Below are 13,885 nucleotides of genomic sequence, written 5' to 3' on the forward strand. Positions count from 1 at the left end.
AATTATTATTTCCATTTCTTTATTAACGGTCCATAATTCTATTTATATTTCCCACTGATGGAGCAGGAAACTAAAAAAATAACATTTCGAAGTTCTCAGGGAGCGATTTGTGTATCAATAAATTGTGTAAATATAGGGGAGGCTGCTAAATTCCTTATCTCGAATCGTTTAGCGTGTAGATGCTAGGACTTTTTGGGACCTGTCGCGACTTCAACCGATTTGGGGATAAAAAAGGAGGAATAATAAAAAACATTGTTCGGGACCCCCGATGTTGACGCTCCGAAGTTCGAAGTGGTTCGAACCTTTTAGTGTGTGGAAGAAGATGTAGACAGAACATTAGATACAAGCAATACATAAAGATCCTTTTCGGTTGTCTATGAGGCTTTTTTAAGTTAAGTACCAAGCCCTTTTCTAAGAATTACGCACTCTCGTTTTAATAGTAAGTACATACAAAGCAACTACCTACCTATCAGTTATACGTAAAGAATAATATAAATAAAAACGTGGATTTGATAAAGTCCTATAAAAATCACTTGCTAAAGCAACAAGTGGGCACTTTATGGGTCCCCATATAAACCATGAAGTATTTCATCCATTTTGCATGATGGGTTGAGGCTTAACCAAATTTCAATAGCCCAACGGTTAAAGGAGCGGACTGAAATCCGAAAGGTCGGCGGTTTAAAGTTCAAACCCCACCCGTTAGGGCGGTTACGCACTCATCCGACCCGAGTCCGTGAAAATACGTTCCGATTTCCGAAGTAGTCATAGAACTATTTGTATGGAAGCTTATGACATAATATTATGACGTAGGTAGTTATTTTTTATATCCGTATTTTCACGGATCGGATGAGTGCGTGATCGCTCTTACACTATTGTCGTACCTACTCCTAGCACAAGCTTAACGCTTAGTTGGAGGGGAAAGGGGAATATTAGTCATGATTCATATTCTTCTTAAAATAAATTTCTCCAATTTATGCTTACATGGATGTATCCTATAATAATTAATTCAAACTCAAGTTTTGAGCCTTTTGCAAAAAGAACGATGTTACCTACTTGATGATGAGTAGCTTGAACGAGGCGCTCGATGAATCATTATTTTTCTAAAAATGGAAAACATAATTCGGATGGCTGAATAGTGAATAATGACTATTCTGTTGCAATTAAAATAAAATAATATTAGTTGGGTAACTTAAATATGACTGCAAAGTAGGTAGGTCGGTACATATTTATTAAATATGGTTAATAAATAATATACATTATGGAGCAATTACCAGCTTAATGTGAATAAATTTGATTATTATCAACATTAAATATTATCTTGATCGGATAATTAATTTTGCTTCTCGCGACGCGCAACGGTGAGTCCTACTTGAAAGTTACTTGATAATTAATAATTACAATTATTTTTTCTTATTAAAATATATATTAATTGTGAAACAGGTCAAGTTTTAAGATTGGTTTCTCTACATTTCTTTTTTTTTGTTGTTGTTTTTAGCATACTACAGGTAGATACAATACATACCCATCTCTTAGTTACGATTACCGTTACCAAAATAAAAGCAATTTGATTTTATGTTGCAGAAAATTTTGGTCAACAGGTAATAGACTTGTAAATGACCTACTGCCCGTTTTGCTATTACATAACTAGCTTTTAAAGAAAGAGTGTAGGCCCATTAAACGTGATGATCGTCACTCAGCCTGCGGTCTATCTGTCAAACTACGGCAGTTGGTACCTTCTTGGTACCCATGCTACGTTAGTCTAAATATACCTATAAAAGGAAAAGGTGACTGACTGACTGACTGACTAATCTATCAATGCACAGCACTGACTACTGAACGGATCGGGCTGAAATTTGGCATGCAGATAGCTATTATGACGTAAGCATTCGCTAAGAAAGAATTTTTGAAAAGTCAACCCCTAAGGGGGTGAAATTTGTGTAGTCCACGCGGACGTAGTCGCGAGCATAAGCTAGTACTATTATAAATTCTATAAGCTAACGAAGCTAACCGATCAAAAACAGAAAACAAGCCAATAAGAGTAAGTTAGTGTTTTATACTTTGAAAAGACTAAGTACAAGCAATTAAAGATAATACCTATAACCAGGTAAATGGTCAACGATTAATATTCTTAGATGCTGTGATAACTAGAACCCGATCTAGCATGATCTGTGAGTCAGGCATAACATGTGTTTCTGTCTTTTAAATACTATCTGATAATCATCTAAAATTAGTATGCCCACAAGAGTAGGTATATATAGGTACCTAAGCTTACCGTATTTTCAAAAAATCTTTGTAATCAGTATTTTTTTAAGACTATTAAGCGCTAAGACGTCCACCTCTTGGAATTCGAGGTGTCTGGGGTTCAATCCCGGGTCCTGTAACTTTTCGGAATTATGTGAATTTCATGAAATCAAATATCACTTGCTTGAACGGTGAAGGAAAACATCGTGAGGAAACCTGCTACCTGAGAGTTCTCCATAATGTTCCTAAAAGTATGTTAAGTCTACACTTTTTCAGCTTGCTATGGCTCGCTAAGTCAAGTTAGTAAGTCGTAAGTCTTTCTAAGAGTGAGAGGAGATCCGTTTTAGTAAGCAAGTAGTGAGCCGGCGACGGATTGTTGATGATTATAATGATGAAAAAGCATTTAAGTAAATCCAAATCAAAGACGGAACTTTTCATTTATTTATTTGAAATTATGTGTAGTGTCTACCTATTATCTACACGCACCTAAGACACAAACAAGTGTTCACAAATAACACACACAGAGTTCTAAGTTACAAGAAAACGTGTCCAAATGTCGGAAAACACGTAGACGTGGAAACAAACATCGCACTGAGTTATTTCGACAACCTAAACACATAAAATCATTAGAGGATGCGGTTAGGAAAGAATGATTGAGTGGACTAAAACCTGAAGCAAACAGAACGCGAGACAGCAGCGGCGCGGCACCCTACGCTATGGCAACGTATGTACGAATAACACCCACAATCGGCAGATCTTTAGTCCTGCAGGCTGAAACTCATCATGATCAACCCATCGCCGCAAGCCAGCTGACCGCTGAGCAAGATTCTCCTCTCCGAATGAGAAGGGTTAGGCCATAGACTGCCACGCTGACCCAGTGTGGATTGGCAAACTTCACACACCTTTGATAAAATCATGATGATGATATGGGTATTCCCACAGATAGCAGTGAAAGCGGATGGAATCCGTCAACATCCGATGAAAGCGCGCAAACACCCATCAATTAGCCACCTATCCACACAAAACATCCTCGTTTTCCCCTCAATTAGCCGAAATTACCTCAAATGCACCGCTTTTCTATTCATAATTCAAAAATAATTACCTAAATTCCAAATTGAAAAAAAATCTCCAAATTTTGATTTGAATTGGGTCTGTCAATAGTCAGCCAATCCGCACTTGGCCAGCGTGGCAGACTAGGGCCTAAACCCTTCTCATTCTGAGAGGAGACCCGTGCTCAGTAGGTATTGGGCCGACGATGGGTTGCTCAAAATGAGGAAGAAAAACAATGTTATTTTAATCGCTAGATCATACTAAGGAAAGTAATGCCTAAGTGAACGAGTAAAAGTCCCTAGTGTACCTAGGTAACCTAATACTTTTTCTCAAAGCTACGATTTCGGCAAAAGTTACCAATCCAACCACCTGTAGGTACATCTGTACCTACCTGTCTGTCTGTCTGCTAGCTTTTCACGGCCCATCAATTCAACCGATTTTAACAAAATTTGGTACAGAGTTAACTTGCATCCCGGGGAAGGACATAGACTACTTTTATCCCGGAAATTCAAAGAGTTCCTACGGGATTCTTAAGAAACCTAAATCTCCGCGGACGAAGTCGCGGGCATCATCTAGTAATAGATAAATACCTACCTTACCTGAATAAGTCGGTACGTCATTTTCTATTTTAGTATTCCATGTACTGTACTAGTTAGTCGGTACCTACTAGGTAATAGTAGGTACACTTAACACATCGTCTAAAAGCTTGCCAAATTAACAACTAAATCAATGAAAAAAGTGAGAAGATCTAATTAAGATATCTGTCCGTGGTCTATAAATTCATCAACCAAAACACGTTCAACCAATGTTTTCCATAGTTTAATGTGTTATTTTTACCAATATGGCAAACGATGGGCGGCGTCTTTGACTCATCAAAGGGCTTGTGACATCAAACGGGCCGACGCGACGCTCGCGACATAAAATCACGCCTGTGCAAACATCATAAACAATCCGTAAAAGAATTACTATTTATAGTGATCGATCGATTCCTGAGCGGAAGTGTTGCGCTGCGCATTCTAATCTCTAATATTTCTATGGTGTTTTAATCCACCTTTATCGCTAACTTATTAGGTAGGTACATAGCTACCTACATCATTAATTTTCCACAATTGACAGGAATATAACACCAATGATTAAATTTATAAATATAGCAATACGTGAAAGATATTTTCGTGTTTGAGCGTTTCCGTTTTCATAGTACGTACATCAAAGTTATTGAAAGATTAAGGGCTTTCCACCCTCCTTCTTCGTTCGGAAATCAGACAAACTATCGACTTACACGACAAGCTGATAGATAAATGAGAAATACAATAGAAAAAACTTCCCCGACTCAATTATTGCCTAGCACGCGAGAGCATTTGTCGATTTTCCCATGATCGGAACCGACATTCACTTTCATGAGCTCCGAAAAATAATAATCCAACATAATCTGTGCTCTCTATTCAATCTGCGCCCAATAGAAACTGTTCGAAGCACCTGTAGCGGTTTATTGCTTATTTATACCGCTTCTCAAGTTGGGATTAAGTTATAGCCAGCCTTCGAAGATTAAAGCTTAATAGGGGGTGGAACGGATTGATTTCTAGATGATACTGCGCCAAATCTCGACTAATTCCGAGATCGGTGCCGTTCGCTTTCTGAATTTTGATTAAATTCAAAATTCGTTTCATATTTGAATATTGCGGGCGGTTGATAACTATGCGCTGAGTTTAATTCCATACGGCGTTATCTACCAACTGATGAAATCTTGCATTTTATTTGATCAAGGAAAGTCGAGCTCTTCATAGAGTCAACAAACAAAAATTGTGATATGGGTAAATCTCCGAAGCGCAGGGACACAATCAAACTTTTCAACTTACAATGTTGATACACTAAGTTGAAACTAAAAAAGGCAAATAAGGAATGAAGCACCGCTTATCTCTTGTTTAATTAAAAACTAAGCACACATGATTTACATATTACCCGGGAAAACAAATACACGAGTATGTAATGCGTTACTAGCATACGGAGCGATGTTTGCCTCCTATATATCAATATAGAGGGCCTATCGTGGACACCTGTCTCCATTTGCTTAGGCGATGTTTGACTTACGTTTAACGAAACTTTAGTCACACACAAATTATCAACTAATTTACGCTCCCCGACATTTTTTGGCTCATAAACAGACTAAGCTTTTTACTGCGTAGTGTTGACATAATTTTCTCGACCAGACGTTTGTATGGTTTGTATGTAAGAACTAGGAAACGAGCCTTTGTCAACAAACAAGTTTTGGGAAAAAAAGAGAAACTTGAAGTTTGACAGCGCGGGCTTTGGACGGCGATATTGGACTCTGTGTATCGGCGCGTTCGGAAAGGCGTACCGGATCTCGTATTGACCAATCGATCGGTCGCGATTGGTCAGTCCGTAGCTGGGCGGGGCGCCTGTTATCGTCGACCGATGATTTGGCTGATAAGCTCCGATTGTGACGTCAGCGTCATTGTTCCGATATCGCAAAAGATGTCCTTCTCCGCTTTATCGATTACACTTGTGATTGGCGGTAGATAACTTATCTGTGATTGTTCTAAATCGGAATATCTCCTGATAAAGATACAATCTTACGTTGTTTTCAATTTTACACTTTGTAAAATATATTAAAATGGAGTCTTCCTTGACACAATAAAACTCTAAGGCCAGATTTTTATCAAAAATACTCTAGAATATTCCAAATTAACGGATTGGTATAATTGTCTCCATATTTTATCGTGATTAATAAATTATCGAGAGTCGGCACCCTCGACGGAATCTCATAAAGACATACCTACCCAGCTACTCCTAAAGGGGATTCTGATATTGATTTATAAGTATCAAATCGGTACTTCAAAGGCGTTTGTACAAAAGGAGAATGGTAAAGGTATTTTGCATCCAACTTGTATAGCTATTTCCTCGATACTGTTTGTAGGTAGATAGCTACGTAGATACCTACCTACTAGATGCTGTCCGCGACTTTGTCCGCGTGGATTTCGGCCTTTTTAAAAATCTAGTAGGAATTCTTTGATTTTCCGGTATAAAAGTTAGTCTATTTTCAAGTCCGGAGTGCATACTAGCTCTATACCTACCAAATAACTGATGACGCCTACTAATTTGTCCACATGGATTTAGGTTATCATTTAAGAAGCCTAAATAACATAGGAATCAATTTCTAGCTTTGACAATTTTTCAAAATCATCAGAACTTAAACATTGAAAAAATATTGAAATAATAGCAATTTTGTAATTTATTGTATCCTCAGGAGTCAGGCTTTCCCATTCTACAAAGCCCCATGAAGGTTCTTGATTTATGGTTTTATCTGTATCAACTTAATCTAACAGGTACCTACACCAAATGTTACCTTAAAAACTACGATATTTACACTAGAAAACCGAGTTGGGTAGGTAGATAATTAAATCAAAATGTCTCTCCAACGCGGGGGTTACTTGTACTCGTAAAATATTCAGTGTGTATGTCGCTTTAAACTGAAGGCTTTTATTACAAAGATGCTTTTAAAGTTCCGTGCAAAACATCGAGGACACCGTCGTTACATTATTTACCTTTAATTAATGGTAACTCATATAGGTACCTACCTACCTGCCAAGGGTTAAAAGTAAGTACACGTTATTTTTTCTTTTTAAGCCTTGGTCGGTATGGGACCTATGTTAATCATGGTTAAAACATCATCATCATCATGATCAACCCATCACCGGCTTACTACAGAGCCCGGGTCTCCTTTTAGAGTGAGAAGGGTTTTGGCCATAGTCTACTACGCTGGCCATGTGCGGATTGGTAGACTTCACACACCTTTGAGAACATTATGGAGAACTCTCAGACATGCAGGTTTCGTCACGTTTTCCTTCACCGTTAAAGCAAGTGATATTCAATTAATAAAAATGCACATAACTCTGAAAAGTTAGAGGTGCGTGCCCGGGATCGAACCCCCGACCTCCGATTAGAAGGTGGACGTCCTAACCACTAGGCTATCACAGTTTCATAGGTAATGCTAAATTACCTAGTTTCCTTTAATGTGTCTATGGGAGTTTAAATCTCGATTAGAACCTAGAAGTGTGCCTTATTTACTTTTATGATTCAACTAGTTTATTCCTGCGACTTCGTCCGCGTGGACTTCACAAATTTCAGACTCCTATTTTACCCCTTTAGGGGTTGAATTTTGAAAAATACTTTTTTAGCGGATGCCTACGTCATAATAGCTATCTGCATGCCAATTAATTTCAGCCCGATCCGTCCAGTAATTTGAGCTGTGTGTTGATAGATCAGTCAGTCAGTCAGTCAGTCAGTCATTTTTTCCTTTTATATATTATATAGATATACTTACCTACATTTTTGTCACTGGAAAATTAGATTTTTATTATCATCATCATCATCGCTGGCCCACACTGAGCGATTTAAAGCTTCTATGCCTAGACCACTAGGTATTATGACTTATCACAAAAAAAAATCTTAAGTCACAACCCGAATTAAAAAGTGGTTAAGTACATTGGGTATGGTGTCTAATTAAACAGGCCAATGAAATAATCGAACCTATCATCTAATAAATGTCATGTCTAGGCTCCAACGTAAACTGGTAAAGCTTAGAATGTCTGTCAGTAGGTCAAAATATGTGTACCTAAGTTATTCAATTGGTAAGAAATTTTAAAACTTCCTCCACACTGGCGGCCTGCCCTCGTAAAATATACAGTGTTACACGCCTTAACTGAAGGCTTTCGAGACAAAGATGCTTTTAAGCTTCCCTTTGGAATAGAGAAAGGAATGCAGTCGCTACTTAATTATAGTTAAAAATATTAAAAAAAAAATGTGATGTTGTTGTAGCCTATTAACTTGATTATTATTTATGTACTTAATAGATAATACTCGCGACTTTGTCCGCATAGCCGGAGTAGGTAGGCACCTACCTCCTAACTTAGTAGCTCAAAGTGAAATTTAATTAGGTAGTTCATGCCTGTTTTTCTCTGTGGAACCTGCTTTCCATAATATTATAAGTATCATCATCATCATCATCATCAACAGATAGACGTCCACTGCTGGACATAGGTCTCTTGTAGGGACTTCCAAACACCACGGTCTTGTGCCGCCTGAATCCAGCGGCTCCCTACAATTTGCCTGATGTCGTCCGTCCACCTAGTCAGGGATCTTCTAACGCTGTGTCTTCCGGTGCGAGGTCGCCATTCCAACACCTTGAGATCCCAACATCTTTCGGATTTACGAACTATGTGCCATGCCCATTGCCACTTCAGCTTCGCAAACCGTTGAGCTATATCGGTTACTCTATTGCCATTTGCCCAACGGATCTTCTCATTTCTAATTTCGTATCATATATACCTATTATCATAATTGAGTTGAATACATCGCTTTACTCTTTTATTTAATTCGTAACTCAGATCAAATTCAGTGTTATTTCATAAAATATTTTTTTTCTACTCTTCACATTTTCTAGCCTTAAAGGTTGTTAAAACTAAGCCAATATGGCGGCCACTCTCGCAAGATACAACCGTGTATCAGGTTCGCTTAAACTACAGAACCTATGGAAGTTTTAAAAGATTCACCCAAATTGATAAGTTAGCTGATCTTAAACTAAATCCTATCTCGGCATTACATTTTAGTTAAAACTAATTTTCACCGGCAACTTGTAAAGTGTTCTGATAATAGGTACACCTAATATTTAAGGATGTAACTGCAAACACTCATGGCTGTATTTTAGTCAGACAGACTTACACACTTTTGAGAACATTATGGAGAGCTCACAGGCATGCAGGTTTCATCATGATGTTCTCCTTAATAGTTAAAGCAAGTGATATTTTATTGCCTAACACGCATCTACATACCAACTCCAAAAAGTTAGAGGTGCGTGTTCAGGGTGCGGAAATCCCGATTAAAAGGCTGAAGTCTTAACCACTAGGGTATCACTGTGTAGGTAGGTACTTGTAGTACGCGACAGGTCGAGATGGCAACCGGGGAGGGAACACCCTGCACACCCGCACAGGCCCCGCGCTAACTCGCTGCGGGCGAGGGCGGGTGACGTGCGGGTGTGCGGGGCGTTCCCCCTCCTCATACCCCGAATGTCACCTCGACCTGTCGCGGACTATAATTTTTAATACTAATTAATACGTTCATTTTCCTTATATTACAATAACAAATAATAATTAAATTTTATATTTTAGTTTAATGATCAAAATATGCAGATATTAGCTACGTTACGTAGGTAGGTACTTTTTAATTTTAAATATTCAATTGCACCGAAAACGTACCTACTTGTAAATACCTAACCTAACGCGAAATTACCTATTCATGTGAGCAAAATCCGTTCATAAGTGGAAACTATCAAATCTCGCCAATCTAACAGCGAAATTCCCTCCATAAGAAAACAACTACACTTAAGCTATGAATTGAAACAATTAGCCATTCACGTTCGAATCACCTGGGGACTCGATACAGCGTTTACTATTTAGAGTGCCTCGAACACACGACCGAATCTGATCGTCACATCCCCCCAAGCCTCTACAATGTAGGTAGTAGACTACTAAATTTAGCCCCATTGTCCCGATCAAAGGCTTAATTGGTGATATATTAAATTGTAATTAAGGTACAACCCTATTGTTGTAGGTGTGAAAATCTGAAGCTTGAGGCGAGTCGATTTGTTGCCAGATTTGTTGTTCAATCGATTCGGTTACTGTACTCAGAAAATGTAGACTTTAGACTCATATTACAGTCGCTAAAGAGTAGATTGTATCATTTTATATATTATTGTATTGATGAATTTTATAACATATCGTTTGGCTTATTTAGAAAAAGGGTTGATCTCCTCTTATACTTTGGGGCTATGCAGGTTCTTGAATACCCTGTATCACTTCGACCGTTCTCAGATCCATTGTGTTTGCCTCCACTTCAAAAAAGGGGTGATAGCCTAGTGCTTAAGTCGTCGTTGGCATTCCTATTCGGTGGGCTCGGGGTACGATACACAGGTACGCACCTTTAACTTTTCGAAACTATGTGCATTTCTAGCAATAGATATAATACGTACCTTTAACGTTGAAGCTGCATGACTGATAAATAATATTCTAAAGAAACCCATGTACTTACCTATTTACTTAACAAAACATACGCAATGTGTCTCTGATGTTTGTACTACATACCTACGTTGGAAAAATAATTGTAATTTAATCTGAAAAGTACGATAACTTAAGTAGAATAAGTTAGTACCTCCCGATAATAAGGGTAGGGTCATTCCGATACCTTAATAAATTGAGCAAGCATTGATTACCGCGCGCCGTTCAAGGTGAATTAATTAAGTATTTTAATTAATAGGATATCCCGGTGTCCTTATTGGCAATCCTTTCATAAATTTATTGAGACGCAACCCTTTGAAGGTCCTATCGGGTAGGAGAGCCAAACGGTTTGTTTACCAGGGACATGTCTTGGTAGTAGGTACCTATTGTAGATACGATTTCAAAACATCAACAAGATTCATTTAAGTTTTCTTGTTTTCATTTATAAAATCATCATGATCGTCATCATCAACCCATCGCTGGCCCACTACAGAGCATGGGTCCCCTCTCAGGTTCAGGCAATAGTCCACCACGCTGACCAAATGCGGATTAGCAAACTTCACACACCTTTGAGAACATTATGGAGAACTGTCAGGCCATAGCTTTCCTAACAATGTTTTACTATAAATAAAGCAAGTGATATTTAATTGCTTAAAACCCACTTAACTCCGAGAAGTTAGAGGTGCGTGCCTGGGATCGAACGCCGGACTCCCCGAATAGGAAGCCGACGTCTTAACTACTCAACTATCACCGCTTATTTATAAAAAAAGTATCTAGGTACAGTTTATACGTTCTTTATTATGCAATTACATTTATCTACATAAATATCCCATTCTTGTCAAATTCAGTCATCTTGTGTCAATTTTATTTAAAAGATCTATGTACCTAGTGGAATCTGTTTATTTTGCCATCGAGACTAGTATATATGCATAGAGATAGCTATCATTCATCAATGAGTCTAGGAAACCAATAGTTTATTAAAATAATGCTTAATATGCATTTCTCTAAAAGAAAAAACTGTATGAAGTAGGTATATTTACCTATCAACTAACCAACTCTGTGTTGTGTTTTAAAATGAAATATTTCAGCGAATACAATATCAGCTGTATATCCTGCTTTACGAAATTCGAAGATGGCTTCCCTATTATTAGCAGATAAGAGCACGCCTGATAAGTAATATAAATTCAGCCTCGACATTTTGTGTTGAAGGAGATCTTATTTAAAATTAAGTTATAAATCTCGCTTGTAGAAAAATGATACACGAAATATTATAACCTTGCGATGCACTATGCATTTCGAAAAGGATTTAATTTTTTTTTGTATATTCTGCTAGATATTATAACAACCGTGTTCTCCTTGTTACAGCATGCTCCGATTTTCGGAGCTGGGCCCAATTGAGAGGCCTCACTCACATTCACTCCCTAAAGACATATTCGGATCGCAAAATCAGTAAGATATTTTATTTAAATACCTTTTACCTGCATACTTATGATACAAAAGATGAGATATAAATAAATCCCTATATCGTCACATACCTGCTCATGTTATGCATGAAATTAAATATGTCTAGGATTAATAATTATTTTATTTTGTTCCAGTTTACTTCGGTCGATGGAATTGGGTCCAAATGAGCGAGTAGAGCGCAAAGAGGCGCTGCGCTCACCCGCTGTTTCTGCACATCGCGACAGCTCAAACGAACGCGAACGAAGCGCGGAGAGACGGGATATTATTGGTAAGTACCACGAAAACGCACTTTCTTCACTAATCTTACCTAATTCTGCCGAAAAAAATCGTCAAGTATTACATGCTACATCTGTCCAACTCGAGCTTATTTCGCAATTTGTAAGCATAACTCGTTGCGATGGCCATAAATGAGGTCATAAGCTCCAGTCGGGCCGGGTGTCTGCAATCAAGCGCGCGCTCGACTTGCCGTAGCTAGTCCGCGTCATTCCGTGTCCGTTTGACCATTACGCCGCGGAGTACGAGGAATCCAAGTTCCCACCACCTCCACGCTAGATTCGGCTCACGAACGCGCGTAACCGCGACGTAGACGTCTGAATAAATATGCGAACTTGAAGCATGCCGACAGCGAATTCGTACGTGAAAGCCGCTTACGGGCGTGCGTGAACCCCACCCCCCGTATCCCTCCAACCCTCCTCGTGTTCCCGCGTAACCGTGCTCTCATCGCAGGTGGTGAGGAGTGGCCCAGCACGCCACCTCCGCTGAATAACAACACGACGCACCACAACAACAACGGGCCAGTGCCGCTGCCGCTCCCTCCGCCGAGCCCCTTCCGCTTCGAGGAGCACCGCCCCTACAGGTTCGCGGAAGACATGGGCCCTCTGCCGCCCGGCGCGCTCGTCGGCCGCCTCGGGGACTCGCTCATCCCTAAGGGCGACCCGATGGAAGCGCGGTTGCAAGAGATGCTCAGATACAATATGGACAAATACGCCAATTCCAACCTCGATACGTTGCACATAAGCCGGCGAGTCCGAGAGCTCCTGTCGGTCCACAACATCGGTCAGAGATTGTTTGCGAAGTACGTCCTGGGCCTGTCCCAGGGGACGGTGTCGGAGCTGCTATCGAAACCGAAGCCGTGGGACAAGTTAACCGAGAAAGGGCGAGACTCGTACAGAAAGATGCATGCGTGGGCGTGCGACGAGGCAGCCATCATGCTACTGAAATCACTGATTCCTAAAAAAGGTATCTATACAGAACACGTTTGTTTACACATGAGTTACTACCAATAAATAATCTTCTCCTAATCATTTCTGCCATATAAGTAAGTAATTTATACGTACTCTTTCACTCATTAGATATTGTTATTGTTTTCAAGAAAATATCGTTGACTGATTAATCTAGTAAAAACAGCAGAACACGGTGCGCATCGGACGATTAAAAATCATTGCCATAATCGTTTTTTTGCCATAAATCAGTTAATCAGAGAAGTATTATTGGTGGCAGCTCATTCCGCATGTTTTCATACCGGAATGTTCCGTTCCATCAATTTCTCCCCCGAGTCAATCTTCCGAACGGTTTGCCACGTTATCCGTTATCAGCGCTTGTCAAATAGCCCATCAATCATGAGAACAATCCAACGGTAACTGTTTAACGTGACCCGGATCGTTTACCGCTGAAAACAAAAGATATCATACATTTTTGATCAAAACTTTGGTACAATTGAATTGGAGTTCTTAAACTTCTTATATTTTAGTTGGACGATCATTTCAGGCTTACGAGGAATGATAGTCCAATTCAAACAATTAATCAAAATTTTACCACCCTATTATCATTAGTACGTATAATTCATGGAGTTGCCATTACAAACTTGAAAGGATTTACGTCATATAGGATACAAAATCTACTACTAAAAGATTTATAAGAAAAAATATCAATTTGGCCTATATTCTTTCGATGTTCTTTCGTCAGTAGGTCTAATTCAACACATCACCGTGATGGCAACTCCGCTTTCCGCACTTTTTTTGTTTAACACATGTTATTTTTGTTTGTTCCTCTCTCCCCGT

At 39.1% G+C, this 13,885-nt stretch overlaps 1 protein-coding gene across 10 annotated transcripts in view; it reads left to right on the forward strand.

Moving 5' to 3' along the window:
• LOC117984920 (homeobox protein cut-like) overlaps positions 1-13,885 on the forward strand; it is a 226,937-nt gene that overhangs the window by 183,629 nt on the left and 29,423 nt on the right. For 6 of the 10 annotated variants that reach the window (XM_069500690.1, XM_069500691.1, XM_069500693.1 and 3 more), the window contains 3 exons: positions 11,727-11,810; positions 11,960-12,093; positions 12,552-13,064. In XM_069500690.1, coding sequence (XP_069356791.1) covers positions 11,727-11,810; positions 11,960-12,093; positions 12,552-13,064 — 731 coding nt within the window. The remainder of the gene's footprint in view (positions 1-11,726; positions 11,811-11,959; positions 12,094-12,551; positions 13,065-13,885) is intronic. The other 4 variants (XM_069500692.1, XM_069500697.1, XM_069500698.1 and 1 more) reach the window with 3 other exon arrangements.

The sequence above is a fragment of the Maniola hyperantus genome, chromosome 9 (assembly GCF_902806685.2).
Source record: "Maniola hyperantus chromosome 9, iAphHyp1.2, whole genome shotgun sequence".
NCBI lineage: Eukaryota > Metazoa > Arthropoda > Insecta > Lepidoptera > Nymphalidae > Maniola > Maniola hyperantus.